We start from the raw sequence: 25,664 nt of genomic DNA on the forward strand, positions 1-25,664 counted from the left end.
AGAGTTTCCCAGCCCAAGTGACAGTGGCCTCATTTCTCATAAAGATTTAGAGTTGTTAGAAAGAGCTTGTCTATCAACTACTGGTAGGTACCGAAGTGCTGGGAACTTGGATGGGACAACAGCATGGGTGGAGGCAGGTAGCTGCAGAGCGTGTGTTGCCATCAGTGTGCTGTGTAGCAAAGCAATATGATCCATATAGGCGGAGCAGATGACTAGTGTAAATAATTTTAAAATGTACATTCTTTAGAAGCATCTTTTTAACTGTCATCCTTGTGAGAACAGGGCAAATGCAGAGTTAAAGCTATTGTGCAAGTGGGGATACCAAGTGTGCACGATGCCACCCACAGCAATACGCGGGCACTAGCTCGGATCCATAACCGCACCAGAGTAAATAGCACCTGATGTTCGTAGCACAAAAAGAAATTGCATTTCTGCTTTTGCCATCAATAGGATTAGCATGCAGATAACCTTTGGCAAGAAATTAACTTCCCAGAGACTCCTGAATTCACAAACATACGTCGTCGTTGTGGTTTAACCCCAGTTGGCAACCAAGCACCACACAGCCGCTCGCTCACCCTCTCCCTCCCGGTGGGATGGCTGAGAGAATTGAAAGAGCAAAAGTAAGAAAATTCATGGATTGAGATGGGAACAGTTTAATAATTAATGAAATTAAATGAAATTAATAATAATAGTAATAGTAGTAGTAGTAATAATAATAATAATAATAATTTTTAAAAATTGTAGTGAAAAGGAAAACAACAACAACAAAGAGAGGAACAAAACCCAGGAAAACCAAGCGATGCAACTGCTCACCACCTGCTGACCGATGCCCAGCCCGTCCTCCAGCAGCGATCGCTGTCCCCTGGCCAACTCCCCCAGTTTATATACTGGGCATGGCGTCATACGGTATGGCATAGCCCTTTGGCCAGTCTGGGTCAGCTGTCCTGGCTGTGCCCCCTCCCAGCTTCTTGTGCACCTGGCAGAGCAGGGGAAGCTGAAAAGTCCTTGACCAGTATGAACACTACTTAGCAATAACTAAAACATCAGTGTGTTATCACATTATTCTCATACTAAATCCAAACCACAGCACTATACCAGCTACTAGGAAGAAAATTAACTCTATCCCAGCCAAAACCAGGACAATCATGTACCTTTTTTTTCTTTCTCTTTTTTTTTTATAATAAGATTCATTGTTTTCAAAAGCAATGATTATACAGAAAACTAATGAAAAAAACTTTGAAGCCATACACAAGTTTGTTGTATTATGTATCTATTATTATTTAGCTTGGGTTTAACTAACACAGTAGGGGGAAAAAAGTATTTCAAATACATATCCTTTAAAGAATTACACAAATGAGGTACTTTCAGCCAGTCAAATCTGATGTAAAGTTAAACTCACTCGTAATTCCCCGACCCGTGATTCCCAGCTTCATTAAACTGATGGAAAAGCTGTGAGTCCCAGGGAGCTTTGGATCATATTCCCAGAGTTTGGCTGACCCTGGGCTGGTAAAAGCTCGATCTTGCATCATGCCGGAGTGATGCTGCTTAGCGTGGGGGAAACCTGCAGAGGCCTGGGCAGTGGCAATGCACGGCCCCTTCACAGAAGGGCAGCCTATCCTTGCCTGAGAGAGTTAACTCAGGGTTTTCCCAGCTCCCAAAGGCCTCATAACAGGTTGTGGCTTGTGTAGCTGAAAGGTAATGTCGGGCCAGACAACATTTAGCAGTTAGAGCAACACTATTGCCACAGTCACCACAACTGGGTTTGCGCTGCAGTGCAAGTTAGCAGCTCCTAGTATCAGTCTTCAAGTATGTAGGTTTGTAGGATGCAATTCATCAGCATGTGCTAAAACAATTAGTTGTTGCTTCACTTAACATGTCTGAATTTGCAGCTTAAGCTACAGAGAAAGCACAGCCATTCCTCCTTTCAAAAAATTCAGTTCCACCTGTCTGAGTTGTTGAGCCTGTAACAATAACTATGGCCTGAGTTACAGGTAAACAGCTAATCCATGCCCTGACACACAAAACAGCTAATCCATGCCCTGACACACAAAACAGCTAATTCATGCCCTGACACACAAAACCACCTCCATGGCTTTCATTTTTTTTTTCTGCTGCAAAAACCCGCAAGGTTTCCTCTTCCAATTCTCTGCTTTTCTCCTTTACTTGTTTGATTTTCTCTCTTTTGGGAAAAAAACCATTGCCCAAGAGCAGTGCTGAACACCCCCAAGCATTGGGGTGTTGCATACCATGTCCGGAGAGCCCAGATCACCTCAGCATAGATGCACTTTGCTATGGGCTTTGTCTGTGCCTGTCCCTCACACACTGGCAGCAGGACAGCATTTGAGACACCAATGAGCTCAATGCGGCTTTCCTTGGGACTGTTTGTAGCACTGCTGATGATATCATGGGGAAAAAAAAAAAGCAAACAAGACAAAGGCTTTAGCAATGCAAAGAACCCAAATGCCAGGTCAGGGCTCCTGCTTTTGAGCGTTCGCGTCAAAAACACTTATTGCAAATGTCACCATGGTACAACAGATAACGTCACTGCTTCCAGCCCTACAGAAGTCCCCCAGTCTGCTTTTATATGCCCAGTATGGCTGGGCATCGAGGTATGCAGGTGAGGAGAAACAGGGCTTTGGTAGAGTTGGCTTTATTGCCTTTCAAATTTATGTCTCTTTCCGTATTGATCAGGGCCGCACTCCTGAAATGATGTCTGCCAGCAGACTGTGAGGGCTGCCCTTGGACCCCTGCCTCGAGCACAGTCGCACATGAACAAAGATCACGTCAGGATGGGTCTCGGGCAGCAGCGGCATGGCTCACACTCAGCCTCGCTGTGGGAACGGGGCTGCTCCAGAGGACATCCAGCAACAGTGTCCTTGGGCACAGCAGTTTTGCCTTTCCAAGGAGTGAAGAAATAAGCTTTTATTGTTGTTTAAATGTTGTCGTCATCTCTGAATTGTGTAGCCACAATTACCCCATGTGACTAATTTCATTCTTCTCTAAGCCCATTAGTTCCAAGGATCTCATTAGACAAGCAGAGACTTACTTGCCTCCCCTCATATGGCCTTTACCATACCACGTTTGGTGCTTATAAAAGTTGCAGTGAGGAAATGTTGTGCTGGATAATACCTCATGCAAAACAGATGGCACAACAGCATCGCTGTTCAGACCGGACTGTGAGTCATCTAGAACAACGTAACTGATGATGCTGTAGTCTTTCAATCTAAACAGTTTGTTTAACTGGTGATATTCTATTTAAGATAGTTCTCAAAAAAAATAGAGCAATAATCAGAGATATAGCAAAATCCAGTAACAAATCAAAACTGCTAGTTAAATAATTCATTAGCTTACAACACCACGTACCATCACAACAGAATTTCTCCTGAGCCTGGTAAGACATTTCAATTGGAAGTGGAATTGTTTTGAAGTTCTTTTCAAACCCCGAAAGAAAAGCCTCATTCTAAGTACTCAGGGAGTTTAAAACGTTCACAATTTTGAGCTTTGGTCTCAAAAGAAAAATCTCCATTCAGGCTGAGAAATTTAGCTCATTTGATGTTGAATCATTTATTGCATTTTAAGTTGAGGTTTTTGGATGGGACAAAGATGAACAAATACCAGGAATTTAGAAACAGATGGAGATTTTGTTTGGTCTTTTCTTTTTTCTTTCTTTTTTATGATGCCCACTTTTGTTACATAAATAATAATAAAGCTTGCAAAGTCCCGGAGCTTCTCTCCCATTGACTTGGGTTTTGCTTTACCTCCAATTAAAAGTTGGATCAATAGTTTCCCACTTAGCATTGTACAGAGTAACTTTCTTTTAAAATCAATATTTTCAGATGTTAGATGACACTCTGAGATCAACACTTTGTATGCTGAATTAATTAACAGAAAAGCAAATGAATGTACTTCTGTGGTAGAAATCAATAATCTTGAAAAATGAAAAGGTCTCTTTTGCCACCAGCTCACTTTCATGGGTGTAGCTAACAAGGTGAAATGTCGACATATGAGAAAAATGCTGTCTCCTCTCTTCTACCAGGCACTGGTGGTATATGCAGTGTGTGCCTCGGTGATCATTTTACACTCTTGAGAGTAAAAAAGCTTACACTACCCAGTAAAGGAAATAAAATTCAATGACATCACGAAATCGCTAATCTAATATATACATTAAAAGTATGTGTATTACCTGTCTTTGTTCTGCAACAGCTAGTTTTTTCTAGTAGCTGTAAATTTAACACAGTGCTGAGCCTAGTTAAATAGAAAATGGAATAAATGACTGCATTTTTTATTAGAAAAGTATTAATGGCAATGCAGGGAACTTGAAAAAGGGCTGAGGGTAAAACTGTCTTCTAATGCGGGGATGGAGGTGGCCTGGGTGAAGAGTAGCCCTTCGTCACTGCCCTGAGACGGCAGGATAGCACTGGGGACGGCTGTGTCTGTGGACAGCACGAAGGAAAACCAGGGCTTTAGTTTACTCCTACCTAGACTTGTTTATTCAAAGATTCAAACCTGTCACAGGATCTGACTGACTCTCCTTGTCCTCATGGAGGAAAATGTTGGTACAAGTTTGTTCCTGAAGAGCTCTTCAATCCCTGTCTGAGAAAATAATTAAGAGAGAAAGCTCATTTGGGGAGGTCTCCGGTGTATTACATGGGGGCATTATAGGAAGTAAATGAGGGGGCACTCCATTCAGTAATTGCACCAGCTCTGGACAATGAGTTGGTTTGCAATTGCTACTGCTTCTGTAACAGGGGCATAATAAGCAACAAAAGCTCACTGCTAATTGCTGAGGGTAGATTCTCTAAGATACAGGTTAATTCAGTTAATCATAGAAAACAGCTTGACAAAAAAGTAACGTTTATCTGGCAGCTGCTGTGAATGTGACCAGAACAACAGATAGCCTGCAGCATTTTATTAAGCAGCAGGTAGTCTATTGATTTCTTCTCAGCTACTGTTTTAAAACTGACCTTTTACATGGTTTGCTCTTAGTAATTCTTTTGAACGTAAAAATTAGGATTACAGTCTAATTCTATAAGCTTCTACTCATAGAAGTAGCCCTTAACACCACTGAAATCAGGGGAAATAATTTCTAAAGCAAGAAGTGGTTATGTGAGATGGGGACTGGACCCATCTGTTCCCGGGCAAGGACCACGGTGCCCAGGCTGGGGCAGTGGGTTCAGGCCCATCACATTTCCATTTCCTGAATTCCCTGTGCTATCCTGAGGAAATTCTGCACATTTTTTGCATCTAAAACAGAGATTACAATACCTGTTTGATGAATTTATATTTACCAAGTGCCTTAAGATGAAATTCATCCTCTGATGAAATGCAATTTGCCGTTAAAAGGATCACACACTAGGCTGTGGGTTTGCCTGCTGTGACTTGCAGACCTGCTGGCGGTTTTATCCGAACACCACCCTGGTCCCGACAGGCCTGTGTCCATCCGCACATCAATCTGTGTACATTAAATGGCTTCACGGATGTGCCTGGTTTGGTGGGGGAGAGGCTTGTTTTTAAATGCAGTGTGGTGGTGCGTTCCCCCACCCCCCTTTTCTTCTTGTGCACCTGGCAGAGCATGGGAAGCGAAGCTGCTTTACAATCTCAGTAACTCCCGTCAAAACTTGGCCTTTGTGTAAAACGAGTTTGGCGGTTAAGCGTCCCTTGACCGTATCAAAACTCTTACATGGCTGAGGTGGGAGCAGCACTGTCTGTACCAGGGAGGCAGCCCTGACAACCTTGGAACATGTTTTTCGTCTGTACCAGTCGCCATCTGGCAGCCTTGGGGCCCATCTTATCTAGGCTGTAGCCCAGGAGGATCTGTACCAGCATCACTGGAATTTTTGAGAGCTTTAGTAATCTTCAACACGGGCTGTGAAAGTAGCAGGGAAATTTGCTGATGCCTAAAGTCAATCATCTCATGACCCTATAAACAGCGGTGCCGAGTTGAGACCCTTTGAGCTCTCCTGGACCGCAGCGGGCTGCACCAGAATCTCCCTCTGCATGGGACGCCTCTCCGAGCAGCAAACTCGAGCTGATCTCTGGCGATCCTTGCTCCTCAAGATTCCACCCTTGCCTGATCTTTGGCAATCCTTGCTCCTCGAGGTTCAACCCTCGCCTGTTGAGACAGTCATTTAAAGTGAGTATTTCGCTAAACCCGGGGGAATTTTTATTGGTACATTTAACCAGGTTATTGGTACATTTAACATACTTCCCCAGGGAAGTGGTTGGCTCTGCTACACTGAACACATTTAAGACTCAGCTGGACGTGGTGCTGGGCCGTCTTGTCCGGATTGTGCAAATTCTTGCCTAGAAAGGTTGGACCAGATGATCCTTGAGGTCCCTTACAACCTGGCATTCTATGGTATTCTATGGTATTAACTGTGCATACAATGAGTACTTAGGCCTATTGTGCATGTGTGATATAACTATTGTAGTAAACTTCATTTAATCACTTTGTAGATGCTAGATTAATTAATGATTAGTTATTGCTAGATTTTGTGATTCTCTCCTTGCTGCAAACAAACCTTAAACTGTTGCTAAACCTATATAATCCTCCTTTTCCGCCTTGTATTTTCTTCAAACTCAACTTTCTTTCTCTTTAGATGTATATATATTCAATTCATTTGATAAGTAATAGAGTGACCCTTGCCATCGAACTCTGTTAAATCACACTTTTATAGATTTCTATTAAAATCACTATTTGCAAATATCTTTGACGGTGATTTTCTAAGTGGCTTAACCACTCATCCATGACATGCAGCAACCCGTTAAATGAAAGGTTACAAAGGACTTCACCAGTAAAGGTGAAATGCTTATGCGTTTCATCCTGTCAAAACTCAGAGATACTTTATTACTTAGGGTGAAATCTGGTTGTACTGACATTCATGGCCTTTTTAAGGTTTTTTGAAGTTTTTGAAGGTTTGTTTTGAAGTTCAAGGTCCTTTTGAAGTTTTCCCAGCAGAGTTAGGCAAAGACACAGAGAAGAGGAATGAATCCCCTCTACATTTAAACAGTCAGATACGCAACGAATGGTAAACAGCAGAGCCACCTTCCAGAAAACGAAAGCATTTGCCACACCATCGCCTTATTGGCTATGCAGAGCTCCAGATAAGTTGTCTGCTAGGATGAACTTTGCCTCCTCATTTCCATCCTCACAGGGACGTCTCAACTTGTAATCATTAATGAACTATGCCTGCAATGGAAGGGTGACTGTGCAGTCTGGATATTGTTCAGAGCTGCTTTGGGAAACCAGAAGTTACTGAAAATGTCCAGCAGGTATCACAAAGCAGCAGCTGACGGCAATTTGGCCCTCTTGAAAGAAGCCACTAGGAAAGACCTCAATACTTCAGATGAAGCCGGGATGACGCCCACCCTTCTGGCAGCATACCATGGGTATCTAGAAGCTCTGGAAGTCATATGTCGGAGAGGGTAAGTCAATCGGCCTCCGTTGCTTAAAGCTTGTGACTTAAAACTATAATTAGTGCGCCATTTTTCTAATGCCCCCATGACTTCAGACCCAAAAGGCTGAAAATCACAGTCATTTCTTTCAATGCGTTGCCAAGAACTGTTTCTCTTTATTTGCAATGGCCCAGAACCTGCAAGCAGGTCTGCACATGTGGTCAGTGAAGCCACATCGACATAAGCAGGACCGTCCCGTACATGGAGTCTGCAGGGAGCGGTTAATAGGAGCAGGGCCCTGGGACCTCACCTCGCTGTAATGGAGGAGAAGTTGGCCAACAACCTTTGGTGATAACATATCTTTGAAACTGGCTCTAGGGAAATGCATTGTTTGCAACATTTTTACCAAAATTCTCTTCCATTTGCTTCCAAAGTGCAGTTAGACACCTGTGAAGGTTTAATGCTTTCCAGAGGCAAGTCACAACCGAGTTTTGAGACAGTAACATCTAAAATTGTTATTTCTCTGCTTTTTATAGTATTAGCAACTACCATCATGACAAAAATGATAATACTGTTTCAGAAGCTGGGGTATGATACTTGCAAACCTGAAAAAAAAAAAAAAAAGAAAAAAGTAAAGGAAGGTTTACTACAGGTTTACTTTCTAATAGTGATATTTCTGTTTGGTATCATTTAAATGTACTACATGCTTAAAATGTATTATTGAAATGGTAATTACCTCCCCACCCTTCATACTCTCTTGCTTGGAGCCTACCTTTTAAGCTGTGATTCTGTAATAACATCTAATAAATGAAAATCTGCTCTTGTGTAGAGATACAGTTAATAAAATATTCTTTCTAGGCTGAGATGAAGATTAAGTTGACCTGTATTTTCAATCATAATAGTTTAAAGAAGATTGGAGGGAAAAGTTGAATAACTGCTTGGATGTATCTGAGTTTTCTTTTATTAAAAATAGACTTGAAAATATGGAATAAAAATAGTTTTTTCACAGATTTGCTTTATAGCCCATTGAGCTCAGGTGTGGCTGTAATAACACAATAAAAAAGACCTTTGGACTGCATGGTTATTGCTGTGTCCCCAGGAGAAGCAAAAATAGATTGACAGGTTTTCAACTCATATAATTAAGGCATCTGCAAGGAAGTATCTACAGTCAATAAAGGTTTGTCCCTGAACACCTAGAAGAAAGAACAACTAGCTAAGGAACAAATAACAAAATATTTTTTTTTTCAAAATTTGAGTGAAAAATATGTCTTCTACCATATAAGCTGATAGAAGTCACAGAGGATGACACAAAGATCAGAATTTCTATGTATTTGTTATTTAATGTATTTCTAACTCTTTTTCTTGGTAGAGGACAGCTTTGGGACAGTATTGCCCCCAAAATCTTCAACATATGCACTCATCTCTATTTTAATCCAAGATTTCTTGACACGCTCAGCAAGCTGGGGCTCTCAGGGATATGGTTGTAATCTCACTGGTTTTCTTGGGAGAAGCTGAGTTTTGGCAGACGTTCAATCTGTTCTGCAGTCAGTTAATGTTTTCTTGTGTATTTTATTTATTTTTAACAAATTCATCCTTTCCTTGAAGAGGTTTTCTGACAAAGGCACTGAGATACAGGATGGTTTTCTTTAGAGTGGTTGCAGCTTTTAGGACTTAGGCAATGCATTCAGCCCTTGGAAAAGGTAGCAATACTAACAATAAACCCCTCTCATCTTGAAATAGTTTATCTTCCCAGGGATCAAGAGATGTTTTCTCTGCTTGCTTTGCAGGTACATGAATAAAAGCAAGACCAAGCAGCAGATCTGCTCTCTTTTCTGTGAGCCTCTTTCTTGGGAAAGCAGGGAAAAGAGGAGTATGAGAACCCAAAGCAGATATCAAACTTTATCCGAAGTCCCACTGAGCTGGAACAGACACTCTAGTTTGTCAATTGTTTGAGGCTCAAAGGCTGGCAGGCTCCACAGGGAAAAGAGACCACAAACAGCTATGGAGGGACCCGGGGGAGGACGGATGACCCGGCACTCCCAAGGCTCAGGATCATGCAGTCTGTTTGCTAATGTGGGAATTAAGGAATCTGGCATGCTCAGCTGCAGTCAGGCAGTTCCCCAGGGCAGAGCCACAAAAGCAGAAATATGTACACATGGTTTCCATATGTCTAAGTGGAGAAACTTTGATCCTCAGTGGCCACCTCCTTGTAGAAATGCCTGTGCTCTCACAGCCTGGCATGCTCAGACTTCCCATTGTTTCTCAATGCGAGCAGCTCCGCGTCTCAGCTCCGCGGGGACCCCCAGACTCTCTCTTGCCTGTGGCATTTCAGGCTGGAGGAAGTTTTCAGATTTGGCCCTCAACAAATATGTTAGTGTTTTTCTTCAGAGATACTCAAAGCCGGAGATCAATGCCTAAGGAGATTTTGTGGTAGGATGTACCATTCATTTGTAGTACAGCTGCTGTGGAACAAGTCTCCAAGACATTGAAATGTTTAAACTCCCAAGAGTAGAAATTCTGCTTGTAAATTTGGCCCCTGGCTCTGAAGTTATTAAAGGTTCTGGGCTACCGTGGCTGCCTTGGTTATCGGTCACAGATCACTCAAGCTCTGTTCTGAACCATTGCTAATGTTGATCCTGCCAAATACGAATTAAAAAATTTGAGCTGATTCTCATCTACAGGCAGCAGTTCAGTGTGAAGTCCGTGCAAGAGTTAAAAAGAAAGCAATACTTTTCCTGGCTTCAAATTCAATTGAAAAGATGTGGTATTTTATTTTCAAAAGAGCTTCTGCTTTTCAAACCCCATGAGCAAAAGCAGCTTAAGGAGAACAAAAGAGCTGAAGAAAAACAACGGCATCTATCTGAGCTTAATCTAATAGCAATGGAGACAAATGTGTAATCAGGGCTTTACCCCTAATCATTTACCTATTACCCACCAAAAACATTACTGCATGGGCTCATTAAATATGTATCACTGTGGCCAGTGAAGAATCCTCCTAATATCGTCCCTGCATTTGACAATGCAAAAGGGAAGAGTCATCAAAAAGCCTTTAAAATATTCCACCCAAAAGCTATTGAAACAATTTTGCCATTAATTCCAAGTTTAAGTTGAAGCCTGAGCCCCCAAGACAGGCAGGAATTAGAGCTTATGCCACACATGCAGCCGAATTCAGTGCTCATGTAAGTAGGTGCAGCGCCATTCTAGAGGATGGAGCTAAGCTGACTCATTTTCACTGGGCTGTACGCCTCATAGCGAAGCTGAGCGAAACATTTAGTATCTGTTCAATCCCACCGCAGTGCTGTGCTTGGGTACATCCAGCTCACTGTATGCTCTTTTCCTTCTCAGAGGTGATCCGGACAAATGTGACATCTGGGGGAACACTCCTCTCCACCACGCCGCTTGCAACGGCCACATCAATTGCGTTTCTTTTTTGATCAACTTTGGTGCCAACATATTTGCTCTGGACAATGACCTCCGCACTCCCCTGGAGGTGGCTGCCAGCAGAGACCGCAATGAATGTGTCCGAATCCTGGACAAAGCTGCCACTGAGCAGAACATGCTGAACCCGAAGAAGGTCTCCAAACTCAAAGCGCAGGCCCAGAGGAATGTGGAGAAACAAATCAAGGAATGCGAGAAGCGCCAAGAGAAACACCAGCATGAAATGAACCGGAATTATATGAAAGAAAAGGTTGGCACAGTAAATTCTTCCAGAGGGACACACTCCAGAGTAAAGTTGCCTAGTCTCTTTGCTTCGAATACAGCAAGTCCTTTCTCCAAAAATCTGAAAGATACCTTCAAACTGAAGGCAAAAAAGACAGCTGACAGCACAAGAAGCCAGGAAACAGAAGGCAGTGACCAAGAGGATGGTATGGGTAGGAGAACTGTGATGCATTTGTTCAGCGTGAAAGAGGAGGACGAATTACTGAATGACCTCGGAGAGAAAAACTTTTCTGATAATGACAGTCAGCTCTCCATTTTTAAGCGGCCAGGTCTCGGCAACATTGTATTCGGAAGGAATTTGGCTGCGGATGTAAATCCTGGAAGTGTGTCTTCTGAGAAAGAAGGTATAAGCTTTAAAATTTCCAGTGAGCTCTTTCAGTATGAAAATTCTGAGAACGGCGGGGAAGATGATGCTGAAAATGGTGCTGATACCCCTTGGCAAGAGGAAGAAGTCATTTGGGATGACGATGAAGCAGAGAACACGGCCCTTGAGGTATTTCTGGCATCACAGATGCTGGATGAGTTTCTTCCAGTCTTCATGAGGGAAAAAATTGATTTAGAGGCCCTGATGCTATGTTCTGATGAAGATCTACAGAGCATTCAGATGGAGCTTGGGCCAAGAAAGAAAGTCCTGAATGCCGTGAATAAAAGAAAACAAGCACTCAAGAACCCTGGAAAGACTGTAGATACTTGCTTATAAATTAACATACCTGTTGCTGTAACCTGCACACTGATTCATTCTTTTCCTCTTTCCAAAGAGCACGCAATTTTTTCCGGACGTCTGCTAGAGCAAAAGGCAGAGAGATGTTACCAATTGCTTTAGAAAGTACAGTAAGGACAAAGATTTTTCTCTCTGGATAGATGGCTGTGGTGTGCAGGATATTAATTCAAGCATATTCTGCCAAAAAGAATGTGAAGGTAAAAACCCCAAAGCTATAGGTTTAAACCTTTTTCTCCCTGAACTGTTTATGGGGATTGGATTTCTTCTCGCCAGAACAACTTAAAATGTTACTGAAGGCCAGCCACACTACATTCCTTAATAAAGCTCTTCCCTTCCTCTCCAAAACCACAATGCAAAGAGCATTCCCAAAGCTTGAGAGCTTCAAGTTTTCTCCATTAGCTTCTGTTAGACAGCTACAAACCGCAAATACCATCTGAATCTTGATTTCAGCTATGGCTTATTGACTCTAATAGCCTCTGAATGAATGTAAGTAAGACTGATTTACAGCAAGTTTCATGTTCTTGTCAGTAAAGTGTTTTGCTACTGTATTGATATTAATTTAAAAATAGATGAAGTACCTTGCCAAGAGATGTTCGGTGTGAGTTGTATATTCCTTTCTCTTGTCTCATTAGACTGAACCCAGTTGCCAGCACCCATCATGTCCTAAATAGCATCAAGAGTGCAATATTTTTAACTACAAGAAGCTGAGGTTTTATTTTCAACATTTTTGATCTGTTTTGGTATATCCTCCACTTGGTTCCTATAGGGTGTGTTTGCCACGTGAAGTCCCAGACACCAGGACTCTTATCACCCAGCATTTTCTGTTGGTTGTTGTCAGCCTCAGCCTGAAAACTGCGTGTAGCACACAGATACAGCTCATGAAAAGAGAAAGAAAATGAGACTGTGCTTCTGTGGAAGCGCCTGTTCTTTACGGTCCCTCTGGAGACATTCACAGCAGGGTTCCCTTCACCTCTCTCAGGCCTGTTCCCTTGGGAAGGCAGCACTATCCGATATGAATTAAGCGCTCCCATTGAGTTTTGTGAATCTAATAAGGTGCTCGTAGCAGTCTTGCTCTGCCTAAGATCTCAGATTTTAGAGGCATAATTATTAGCAGGACTTTTATCTTTAAATCTCTTTTTATAGCTTTCCATTAGTCAGCTATCATTTTTTCCTTGGGGGTATAGTGCATTTGTGGACACTAATCCTAGTTAATAATCTATTTCGTCATGCTTCCCTCTTTCCACATCTTCTTGTTACTTTGATTTGTATGTTATAATTCCTTTTCTTGGCTGGACTTTATACTGCATTCTTTCCTCCTTGTATTCCTGTACGTCAGCAGGTTGATTTTCTTCTATTAAGCAGTCCCATCAGAGTCCCGTTCTGCACAACCGTAACTAACTGCTGTGCTTAGCACAGTAATTAAATGAGAGAGCATCCCCCCAGATTCTGTGTTATTAACCTGCTGGGGTGTTTTCATTTTGGCTGAGAAACTCCCAAATGTTTAACAAAGCAAGAAGTGAATCTTACATATTTGAAGGCATAGGATGAGCGGATTTTGAAGGGTCAAATCCTATCATTCTGTCACGTAACTGATGTATTTGCTGGTTGTCTACCTGCCCAAATGCTTGTGGCCTGCTCACAACACACCATCAAAACATCAGTAAGTGGGGTCACTCGCAGAGAACCTGTCCAATAACTGCCATTGTCACAGAACAGCTTCAGCAGTTCTGCGACAGGCCCCAACTATCTCTAAATTACACTGAAAATCTGCCTCTCTGCATACTCATCTGTAAATCTGCCTGACTACCGCGACCTCTGACAACCAGAGATAATAATGGCAGAGGCTGCCTGCACATAAATGGATTGACTCCGTTGTCGCAGGCATCCAGCACGGTTTGGGACGTCCTAGGTATCCACTGTAACTCTATGGAACCAGGCGGTACAGCACAAGATCCATGGGAAGGAGTTCCTTGTCCTTTGGAAACTGCATCTAGAGACTGTCTAAGAAGCCCCAGAGCACCCCACATGACACTTATTTTCAGGCAACTGAATCGACCTCAAAACATATGCCCTTTTAAAATAAATTAAAAAAAGAAAAATTGCAATAGCGCTAGCCCTTTTCTTGCAGGGTGGTCCTGGAAATTGCCCTCTGGTATGAAGCAGCCATGTGGAACAACTGCAGGGAAAAGAATAATAAAAAGGAACACTCACATTTCAGTTTTTTCTACTTCTGTGTTTTGCCATTTTCCAAATTTTTTCACTAACCCCTCTGTCTGATTTATAATTTGAAGTATTTAAATTAGCAAATCCCAGACCTGACTCCTTAGTAACGTTTGTATAGCTCCGTTCAGTTGGAGACACTTTCTGTATCACATGTGCAGTCTTACAGCCCAATCCAAACCCAAATCATAAAACCATGGGATCTCACATGATCACAGCCCTGACAAGTGCAAGATTCTCCTTCCTTAAGGATTTAATACTCTGCACTGGACAGACATCCAGAGGGAATGCACGGCACGGGATAATGACTGCAAAACTGAGTATCACAGTGGAGCAGAGCAGTCTCAATTTATTTTCCCCTTTACATTCAGTGATCACAGTTACTGAGAGAGCAGTCATGGCAACAACTTGAATACTTTCTTCCTCATCTTCAAAAAAAACCCCACCCAAAACAAAAGTAATGGACGACAACATGATGAAAGTCAAAGAAAACCAGCAGTATTTATTTAATTTTAACCTAAATGCAAGTTACACAATTTCTTGAAACTGATTTGTAAGAGAAGGAAACATGGAAATTAAGGGTATTATTTCCCCTCAAAATAAATGTAAAGACGGCATCCAAGCAACAACCATTGTAACTGAATCGAATCCTCTTCATGAATTCAGAGGTACAACGCTGAAGCCAGGCTCCCAGAACCTCCTATTGCCAACGAAAGCCAAGAACACTGTGGGTTTTCAGAACCAGGTTTTCAGACTAGTTCCAGCTACTTTTAAAGTGCATCGTCTGTAGAAGAGTACATGTGAAAACAGCATGTACTTGCCTTCTTCCCACACACTATGTCTCACTTCAAATTACAAACCTTGTTTTACACAGGCACAGAACTGGGATAATACTGTCATAAATAGTAAGTGCAAGTTTCCACACAAATTCTTGAATGATGGAACATTGATGGCTGTCACGTTTCTTCCACACTAGCGGAGGTCTCCATTGCTGTAGTAACAGGCTAAGTCAACACATAAATTTCTGAACACTTCAGAAATGACACAGAAGAAAAACCACGTGTAAAAATAGAAGGGTGATTATGCTACAATTAAAAAAATGCAAAAGCTTATACAGAAATTTCTGTTCTTGTCTCTGCTGATATAAACAAGGTCAACGGAGATAGATTTCCATCCACACAAACGCATCCTTTGGCCCTATTCACTTACTGGTCTGGTACCCTTCCACGCTAAAACTCTGCAAATTACAAACTCTGCCACTCACTACTTTTTTCCAACTAGTTTACACCAGGCTTACAACTTGGAGTATTATTTATGTCACACCTGCACTGTACTCATTAACCTCTTCTATACTTACTTATGCACCATCAAGGGCTTTAACGCTAACTGCTTCTGAACCTCCTTCCTGTTGCTCTGCTGTATTCTACTGGCATCAATATAGAACGACCGTATCATCTAATCCTTCCACAGAGTGAAGAAACACTTAATAGCCTGCATGAAGTAATATGCAAGTAGAAATAAAATTTCCTAAGGCACAACTCTAGCCCAAGACAGGAATTTGTTTCCAGGGCAAGAGCTATTTTTCAGTAGATGCTCAATCTTTTGTAAGGCAGTTGCATAACAGCACAAAACTGGAACTTGTCCTTATGCAGAACATCGCTAGGTTCCTCTGCCAAGAAAGGATCATGGAAATTCCTGCCCCAGCAAATACCCACTGGGATAAAAGAACAATTACCAATTGATGCATAGTACAGCCAAGGTGAAAAGATTTGCCTGTATACTTGAAGTTTACCCTACTGAAATCAATTTGCACAGTTCCAATCTTCAAGAAGCTTAGAAAGAAAACTTACAAACACCATAGATTAATAAGAAAATCTCCCCACAAAATACAGATAAAAGTTAAATAAAACGACATTTTTAGTACTCACATTTTGGGTGACCGCTTGCAATATGAAAATGGCAATAACCCACTCAGGAATATACTAAGGGAGGTATTGAGTATAGTTTCCTCCCAGTTAAAATGTACATAAAGTTAGCTCTGATTTTTTGCACTCTGTAAGTCTTCCTGAGCCAGGTCTTTTACAAAACCAGACAGAAATCTAACTGTATGGAAGCATCATTATTTATATAAACTCCCACTCAGGAGTGTGCTCTTAAATGAAAAACCATTGGGTCTGAGGTCAGAGAATGGGGATTGTGGGGAGCGAAAGCAAGGATGGTGACTTCCAGATCCCAGTCCGAGCTGGACGGGAAGGGGTGTCCGGGAGTCAGGAGTGGGCTGTTTTCCCAGGAGAGACTGAAGACTCGGTTACTGACAGTGCAGCACTGAAACCCACAGTTGCGTTCTAAGTACCATCACAGGTAAATACGATGCCAGAGTCCATTCTCCAAGCTGATATATTTTACTCCAGTAGGAATTACCTCTCTAAAAACACAAAATATACCCACAGATTTCTGCTACATAAATAATTAGGGAGGAAAGGCACTGATTCCAGAATTATACCAAAATATGTTAAAACACCCTTGTTAGTATCACCACGAACATCTAATACTTGCCGTTACATGAGATACCTGCAGTATTACTAATAAATGTATCAAATAGTTGCCATTAGAAAACTATAGAAATTAGTCTATTGCTGAAATTTTACTTTTCATTCTTGAATGTTCTAGAAGGGCCACATTCAGATAGGATTGGTGCCTTTCTTGTTAACAAAACATCCAAGGAAACTAAGTGCAAATAATTTTCTTGGCCTCATTGGCATTGTAGACTTCTCTCTTTAGTTACCAGCTGACCATGAGTCATAAACAAATTTTGCTGCCACTGTATCTTCAACCGCCATCCCTGAAAAAGAATTAAAGTCACCTTCAAACGGTTCTTCAGCTGTACAAAATAATACGGCTTCAGAAGGGAACAGAAGGACTCAGGAATTTATCTAACTAGACAGGAACACAAATCATTCCCCATCCCAAACACCTACAGTGTTACATTCAAAGTTTATAGCCATCATGTAACTGTTAGGTGTGCTATATGAAGACAATGTAATAGTATGAACTTAATTTTCAGGGTTCACATCACAACTTGGCCCTTTTGGACCTCTTTCCCCCAAACATCAACTCCAACCCCAGAGTACACTGCCACATTGTCTGTAGGTCAGACAGACCTCAGGGGCATAACAGCAGGGCATTCAGGTCGGAGCTCTACTAATAAACGCAGCAGTCATGCGTTGAACAATTGTGAAATGGAAAATGTACTTCTTCCTATTGTTTGTTCGCTTTCCTATCACTTTTCATTACATCAGTCCTGCTAGATAAATAAACAGGGAAATAAATAAGGGAAAATGCAAATCACATTCTAGTTTCTTCTGGACAGTGCATTGCCACAGCAGTTTTGAAGATGATCAGCAGCTTTCCCACGCATGGGGGAACCTAATAAATAACAAGGCATTGTTTTCTATCAGACTTGTACACAGAAGGGGTTGTTCTTACCCAGTGATTTAAACACTGTTGTTTTCTCAGGCAGGGCTGGTTTTGTACCCTTCACTACCTCTCCCAGCTCAGCAAAAATCTCTGCCTGTAAAACAAATATATATTTATACAAAAACATAATATCCATATATACATTAAGAGAAAAAACTTTTTTTCTGAGTGACTTCAAAAGAAAGAACTCCTCCAGTTCTGCTGTCCCGGAACTGATTTCTTTCCATGCTAAAGCAGATCAGTATTCAGACAAATAATACAGAAACTGGACAGAAATCACAGAGTGAAATGGTTTTCAGAGACAAACAGCTGACAGACTTTCCTCAGTCAGTAATTCACAGTGGATAGCTCCAACAAAACGCATGGGGTTCCACACCCCATGGTTTTTTTTTAGAGAAGCCTCAGTTTGAAACCAGTTATCTTTCAGCCTGTGCCTGGGAAGTGTTAAAAACTACATTTGATGCTCTAAAAAGTTTCAGTGCAGCACATCACCAGTACCAACTCATTTCAAACGCAAGCCAACTGCCACAAAAATAAAGTCCATAATTTAAGAAAGTCTTACCCCTGATAATATAACATCTCCCGATTCCGTAAGAGCAGCCTCTCTGGAATCCACAAACAGAACAGAATTCTTCATCAGCTCATCATCCAGCTCTCTCCAGTCTGGTCTGCTTGCTCCAACAGCTAAGACAACAAAACTGATGAACTTGGGTAGAATGTTTAAAACAAATCCAAACCACATTTTGTCCAAAAGACATATGTGAAGTAACAACAGACATTATTGTGGAAATGTAATATACAAACAAACTGATGTTATCGCTGGAGACATGTTGATTGATAAAACAACAAAAAACCAGGATGTGCCTTAGCAACTGGGAAAAAGCCTGGATTTCTCTCAACCTGGCCTCAGCTGTAACGCGGACATATATATGGCCTATTTCTGTAAGGTGCTAACCCCCTAAATTTCCACTGATGTCAATGAAGGATGACATTGGGTCCAACCCTCCAAATTACAGCTCATTAAAATGTATCAAGGCATCCTTGACCTCTAATCATGCAGATGCTGCTGCCGACAAAAGTCTTACATTCCCCATAAGCACAGCCAAAACAACTGGAATCAATTGGCCTTTGCATTTCAACTTGCTGAAGCATTAAACTGCAGCTCTTCAGGAAGCAGAAGTGAGTTTCTTTGCTGGCACTGTTTCCACCTCTTGGGTACACTCGTCAAACTGCTCCTTCCAAATAACGCTGACAGAGAAGAGAAGGGGAAGTGGCTCTGCTTACTCCTTCGTCATCTCGTATCGATACAAGAAATGTAAAGATATGTTTAAATCTGCACAGCTACAAAACAAACAAGCCTTTGCTACGAGCCTTGAAAATGACACCAATAAGTGTGTGACGTAATTGCTCTGTTCTGTTTACAGAAGGCACCATTAGAATAAACTTTGATCATTTGGCGATGCAACTCAGGGAAAATAATCTTAAGGTTATATAGACTACAACTCTTCTGCAGACAAACAATAAACTGTTTCTGCGACTGCCAAATTAACAGGTTTTTGTTGCTTTTTATTTTTTAAACAGAGTTAACTAACACCTCAGACAGCTCCTCTAAAACATTCAATATTTTATTTGTCAGTAGAATATCCTTGTCAGCAGACACTGGGAAGCTGAGGCATAAGAAAATGATCTCCCTTTGTCCATTATCTCTTGTACCCTTGTCTTTCATCAGATCATTACCAAGTGCCCCAAATTTTATAGTCCTTTCATTTGATCCAGACTATGTTTGTTACGTGTCTATAGAGAAAGATAAGATTTGAAGAATCCCTCAATTATCCTGAACAGATGAGAACCAAAGTGTTGTGCAGCAAAGACTTGCACATGCAGACAGAGAGTTCAATGTTACAACTAGGATTTTTAAACCTATAGCCTTCTATTATTTCGTTGTAACTTTATAAGCAGTACAAGTTGAGCAGGTTATGGATTTTCACTTATCTGGAGAAACTGAAAACAAATCAAGGAGCTTAACTTTTTAAATATAGCAAGGCCACTATCAACTCATTACAGGCTAAAAACCAAACCAAACCAACCAACCAATTATACTGTAGTCAAATGTTTTCAAAAAGTGTCCAACTGTTATGGAATAATAAATTCCGTGTTGCCTGAATGCTTCTTCAAACAGCACAAATGCCTCAATGGAGAGGAAAAAAAAAAAAAAAGGCAATGAAAGGAGATGGGTCTTTGTGTATGTGTCGCCTCAGTGACTGTAGACCTTAATTGATTTTGGTTGTGCTTCTGGCTTCCATTCCGTGACATAACACAGACAGCAACATTGAATGACAAAGGACTAAATTGAGTTTGAAAAATTGGTAGGATGCTGCTGGAATGTGGGACCTTCTTTTAAATTTTTCCCTTTGACAAGTCGCTTTTGTCTTATTACCATGCCATTTGGAAAGTGCAAAAGGTCATCTGAACCAGGCCCACAATTGATAAAATATGCAAATGTGGGCACGTCCAGAGACTCCAAACAATAGTGTGGCAACATCATTACAAGGCAGGAAAACAAACAAACAAAAAAAACCCAACAACAAAAAACCAACAATGTGATCAGCCCAAAACGTAACAAATAGAGGAGCTTCCAAAATTGGGTGAAGAAAAGATGACAACGACCAGGGAAACAGAAGAATGAGCAGGAATCACTTTGGAAATAACATGTTTGTATGGATTAGTTAAACGGAGAGCAAAGCGAGCATCAAGTGACAACATGGTAGCAAAGATGATGCACCCCTAGGGAAAAAAAAGCATATCCCATGCTCTAGCAAACATCCAGTGCTGGAATATGTAGGAGTTCTGGCTCCAGACAACCAGGAAGACAGGGCTGGCAAAACTGGTCCTCACTAAAGGGGAAAAGTCAAAATGGAAAGAAAATTCATTCTGAGAAGAAGAGAGTATTGCTTTTCAACAGTTTTTGATGCTAAACAACGTGACAATAAATATATCCTTTAAAAGATGAGAACGTAGCATACCATTGATATGGGCACCTGGTTTTACCCAGGCTCCGAATAAAATCGGTGTTGTTGCCATAGTGACTGTTATAATCACATCAGCCCCAGTAACTGCCTCCTGGGCAGAAGAGCAGACCTGCACTGGACCATTAACTGAATTAGCAAACTTCACCGCTTTCTCTTTGGTGCGATTCCATATCCTGACCTTCAAGGAAAAAAAAGACAAACAGATTAGCTTGCAGAATTTCTCCTTGCTGAAACAGAACACTGTTTCAGTTTTCAATAGGTAATTACATGTATCCTAAACATGGGGTTTTTCCCCCTTTAATGTTCTCATCACACAAGCGACTAAATTTCATGTGTGCAGCTACATTTGAATGACTGTTTTGTGATGCCAGAATAACAGCTCTTTGTAGAGCTGTATTTATAAGACACAAATATTTCCAATAAATGTTTTTAAGGGAAAGTCGCAGAAAGCTCATCCAAGTATGGCACATACTATACACAGTAGGATTTTTCTCAGAGGAAAAGCCCTCTGAAACTTGACTTTGTTTCCAACCCTCCCCCCCTTTTTTTTTTTAAAGGCCAACATTTGAGCAAGAGATTCTACAGCTACTCGGAGTACTCCTGGGTTCTGTAAAAACAGAATCAAAATATGATTAATCCTTTAACTTCATTGGCTGGAGTATGGTTTATTTATATTAAGTGCTCCTGAAACATAATAGAGAAAAATAGATGTATCCTGTTAAGATGTGTCCATTACCTCTTTAAATGTGAACAGCTCCGTGAAGATATCATAATGGCTATATGCTTGAACACCAGCCCCCAAAATGCACAGCACTTCCGCAAAAGCTGGCATTAACAACTACACAGTATCAAATATAAAAAAAAAAAAAAAAAATCTGTAAGGACAATATATTAACAGATATGACAAATATATATCAAAATACTACAAAAGAAAGCAGTATCCTTAGTCCTTTTAAACAAAAAACGGTTTTATCCAAAAGCTAGTATTGATACATATTAATATAAACCGGTATTCAATTACCACTATATATATACACACACACATAATTTTTTAAAATGCAAAAGCTAGTATCAATAGCACCAAAGAACATCTTGGCTTGATTCCAGTTTTGAATTGTCCAACTCCTGAAATTCAGACTTAACATGCAACAGCATGAGCCAATGCAAATTCTGGGGCCTCGGCACACTCTAATATTAATATAATGTATTACACCTAGGTGACTTATTAAGTGTAAAACCGTAGTGTTTATGTTCTGCACTGGCTGAAAACAAGGCTCATGATACCGAAAACTATCAGTACTGAAAGTGGTAGCTGTGTGGATAAACTGGTCCTGGTAGCCTCAAACTAAACCTTCTTTTTCAATTCACTGAAGCCATAAATCATACCACAGGCAGACCTTGGCATTGTAAGAGCCATGATACACATGCACCAAGTATTGTAAAAATAGGGATGGTTCTGAGGAACAAATATTAAAATTCAGTTCTGCGATTGCTTTTGGTGTTCTGGTTTAGTTCTTGCCTGTGATTCACCAGTACTTGGCGAAAATGAAGAGAGGGCTGCTGGAGTGCAGCCCAAAGCTATCCTTGTGTTTTGTTTATGCATTTGCTGTGGCCACTCACTTCTGTGTAAAAAGCTTTAGAATTGTCTAGGCTCTCAACACTCATGCTGCTGCAAATAAATTGAAAAAAAAAAATCTCATTGATCCCATTTTTCGGTAGCAAGAACTCTTTTTAAAGTTCCTTTCAAAGACTCTGAAGCACTGATTTCAAAGGTTCCTTGCATAAAAGCATGGGTCTTTGAAACGCAAATGCCATAAAGAGGACAAGATGACAACTATGAGCTAAACCCACACACTCCTGAAAATTTCCCAAAACAGCAGACGACAATGAAGGATCTGAGCTTGAAGTGCCTTCAGCAGCCAAGCTCCTTTGAGGCCAGCAGACCCTTGACTGTGTAAAAACTGTCAGAACTGCCCAAGTGTAGAATGGCTGAGATGAATGAGGTCATATAACCTCATGTCCAAGGAATCCATTGTAAATTGTTCTGTTCCTTTGGACCAGGGAAGCTCTTGGGGACAGGTTCTTCACTCCAATTTTATGTCAGTTTAGCTCTATTGCCATGGATAGAGTCACGCTGGCATGAAGACTGCCACTAACAAAGTGGTGAGATCAGCCTTCAGTCTGATGCAAAGCTGACGGGTGAAAAACAGAGCTCTGACCCTCTTCTTATCGCCTCATTCTTTGAGGTGAAGACTAAAACCCTGCTGTCCAATGGATGATGACTTGCTCGCCTCCCACTATTAGCAGCCCAGACAAATACAGTTTTAAAAAAAGAACTAAAAATCAACGATTTCCAACTGAAATTGGAATGACACAAAGCAACATACAGCAAGATACACCTCACCTGTCTTCAGACACTGAAGTTTATGGCTGTAGTCAGGGACAGTCATCTGGACATCTTCCAGTGACAACAGAGGAACTGACTGACAGACATACAGCCACCTCTGGACGAGTCATCCATCTATCCCAGGCATCATCTATCTTAAGAGAACCCACACTGCCCCCTGGAAACGTGCCTTTTTCCCATTTCTCCAGGTCCAGCAAAACCCAGCTGTCCTGGCCTGACAGCAGAAAATGCACATTTAAATAAAACTGAATTTATCACCACAGCTGCATCACCCAAAGCCGTAAAGCGACACATTAAGATAAGTGTTAAGAAAGAAAATCACAGAGGAAGACACCTCAGTAAATTCCCAGGAAAGTGTGCAGAACGAGCCACAAAAACATAGCTCAGATTCCTTCTCCAATCACGCATAAAATGTTAAAGCCAGACATGACTCACTCAAAACAGAAAACACTGCTTTTAAGTTTTCCCTGAAAGTACATATGTTACCATTAATCTCATTTAAAGCTGTATTTGATGAAAACCATTTACATCATTCCTTCTAGTTATTTTATATATAACACCACTAAATCTGTCCCAATTTAGGAAACAGAAGACATACCTTGGTAGCAATTGCAGAAACTGCAGCTGTTCGTTTTGCTGTAATCACACTGCCATCTAGGACCTTTAAAAAAAAAAAAAAAGTTCAGACAGACTGAAACGAACACTGAAAATATGAGTAAATACCAAACATTTTCATCTGATTTGTGAATTATGTGATATTACAGTGCACAGATAGGAATATAAAAGTTGGTAATTACTATTATAGCAACCACAAACCATACAAAGTCACGTTTAAACTGGGCAGATTCTGTCTATTCCAGTTCTTCCACCAGCACAAATGGAGTGAAAACTGGTCAGAGCTGAGCCATCCCCAACTCACACAGCTCTTCACGCACTGCACTGCCCCGGCTCTCCAACGCAGGGAACAGAGCGATATAACTGCAATACTCTGCATTCCAGTAAGACCAAGGACTGGTGCAAACTGGCAGCGGTTCATGAGTCCTGCACTGTCTTGGTCTGTACAAAGGGATGACAGGGAACCATGGAATTCCTGTAACGTATATCATACAGAGCAGGACACTCCTGCCTCAATGTGCATTAGCTACTGCGTACAAATGAACCAAGGGGCTTAAAAAGCTGACATGCTTTCTGATACAGTTTAGGAATAAAAGCCCAGTATAGTTTTCTTGACCAGTTTTGGCCCTTTAATAATCATTACTAAAGTGTAATGAAATTTGTTAATATTCTTAAAAAATTCTTAAATTCTTTAAACAAACAAATCAGACTCTGAATACTATTCCCTGTTATACCAGTTGTAAATCTCTTTAGATTTAACTTAAGATGGTTTAAGATCTATTCTTTCTTCAGCAAAGGTTTTTTTTTTTTCCTTTCAAATACAAGGTAAACTTTTCCAGATCATTTCTCTCTTCCAGTCACCCTGTGAGCCATCAGATTCTCTGTAAATCACAAGTAGCAGTAAAGAGCAGACAGAGCACAGTTTAACACATGTGAAAGACATAAGACTTTAGGCCAAATCCTCATTTGGCACAAACACATTTTCATTGATGATGTCGGTAAACTCAGGCCCACTTACACCAGTCCCAGCTTCTAAGAATGAGAAGTGAGAACTGACAGAGCATTAACAGAGAAGAACGCATGCACGAAACTCACAGCTTTTAAAGAACCATTTCTGGGGTCAAATAAGAGGACAGTCGCTTGGTGGGAAGGGACGGAGGAATCCTTCTTGTGCTCATAAAACGTCACCAGCTTGGTTGTCAGAGCATCGTCTGCGGCACTGTAAGCAGGCATGACTCCCAGGAACCTCGTAAGAGAATTGCTGACATTACACTTCTGGCCCTTCAGTGCTGGAGCCCGCAGCCACCCGTGGCCGAGCGGTTAACATCCAACGGCTACTGACCGTTAGTTAATGACTAACTCGCTACCAGCGACCTTTCCTGATGCTCCGATTCCTTCCACCCCGTCCCCCCCGCGCCGCGGGCACGACCCCGGCTGCCGCTACCCCCGCTCCGGCGGGGCCGCACCGCCTCCCGCCGGCGGCACCCGCCCCCACCCCCGTCCCGGGGCGCCGCCCGGCCGCCCCCTCGCAGCGCCCACCGCGGGGCCGGGACGGCGGCCCGCCCCTCACCCGCCGTGCCGGTGCACCGGCACCACGGTGCGCACGGGCTGCGCGACGCCTCCCGCCGCGCCGGCCGAGAAGTTGGCCAGGGCGGCCTCCAGCGCCGGCAGCAGGAGGCTGGCGCGGTGCAGGTGCTTCTCCACCTCCTCGGCGCCGATGAAGACGGGCGGAGCGGAGCTCATGGCGAGCACCGGCCGGACGAGACGGGGCTGCTGCACCCCGGACCGCCCCGCACCGCCGCTAAGTACCCGGCGGGGCGCCCCCGCCCCCCGGCCCGGCCACGCTGCCGCCCGCCCCGCGGCGGCACCGCCCCGCCGCCCACCCCGCACCGGCTCCGCCGGCCGCCGGGGGCCCAGCCGCCCCGCCGCGCCGCGCTCCCCTCACGGGCATGGCGGGCGGGCGGGCACACGCACCCCGACCGCTAAGGGCCGCGCCGCGGCTCGAGGCGAGCCCCGACGCCCCGGGAACGGCCGCGCCCCCTCAGACACCCCCGCTGGTCGCCGCCCCCGCCACCCCTCC

At 42.3% G+C, this 25,664-nt stretch overlaps 2 protein-coding genes across 2 annotated transcripts; one reads left to right on the forward strand and one right to left on the reverse strand.

Annotated features, from left to right (window-relative positions):
* Positions 1-7,261: 7,261 nt before the first annotated feature.
* Positions 7,262-11,815, forward strand: ANKS4B (ankyrin repeat and sterile alpha motif domain containing 4B; the record flags this gene model as incomplete). Its single annotated transcript, XM_082312461.1, has 2 exons — positions 7,262-7,425; positions 10,741-11,815. 2 exons carry the CDS (start codon positions 7,262-7,264, stop codon positions 11,813-11,815), a joined length of 1,239 nt encoding a protein of 412 aa, XP_082168587.1.
* A 4,258-nt stretch (positions 11,816-16,073) lies between these two features.
* CRYM (crystallin mu) lies at positions 16,074-24,975 on the reverse strand. The gene is made up of 7 exons (XM_082311906.1): positions 24,680-24,975; positions 23,568-23,630; positions 21,299-21,400; positions 20,557-20,740; positions 18,096-18,217; positions 17,543-17,627; positions 16,074-16,898 (listed from the first exon to the last, which is right to left on the reverse strand). Exons 1-7 carry the CDS (start codon positions 24,815-24,817, stop codon positions 16,834-16,836), a joined length of 759 nt encoding a protein of 252 aa, XP_082168032.1. The 5' UTR covers positions 24,818-24,975; the 3' UTR covers positions 16,074-16,833.
* Positions 24,976-25,664: the final 689 nt, after the last annotated feature.

This window comes from Platalea leucorodia (assembly GCF_965183815.1).
Source record: "Platalea leucorodia genome assembly, chromosome: 5".
Lineage (NCBI taxonomy): Eukaryota > Metazoa > Chordata > Aves > Pelecaniformes > Threskiornithidae > Platalea > Platalea leucorodia.

Coding starts and splice junctions, on each gene's coding strand:
- CRYM (XM_082311906.1), bottom strand. CDS start 24,817: ATGCCTGCTTACAGTGCCGCAGACGATGCTCTGACAACCAAGCTGGTG. Junction 21,401..23,567: donor TTTCTGCAATTGCTACCAAG/GTATGTCTTCTG, acceptor GATACTGTGTAG/TTGTTAATGCCAGCTTTTGC. Junction 20,741..21,298: donor AGCTGTTCACATTTAAAGAG/GTAATGGACACA, acceptor TTTTCCTTGAAG/GTCAGGATATGGAATCGCAC.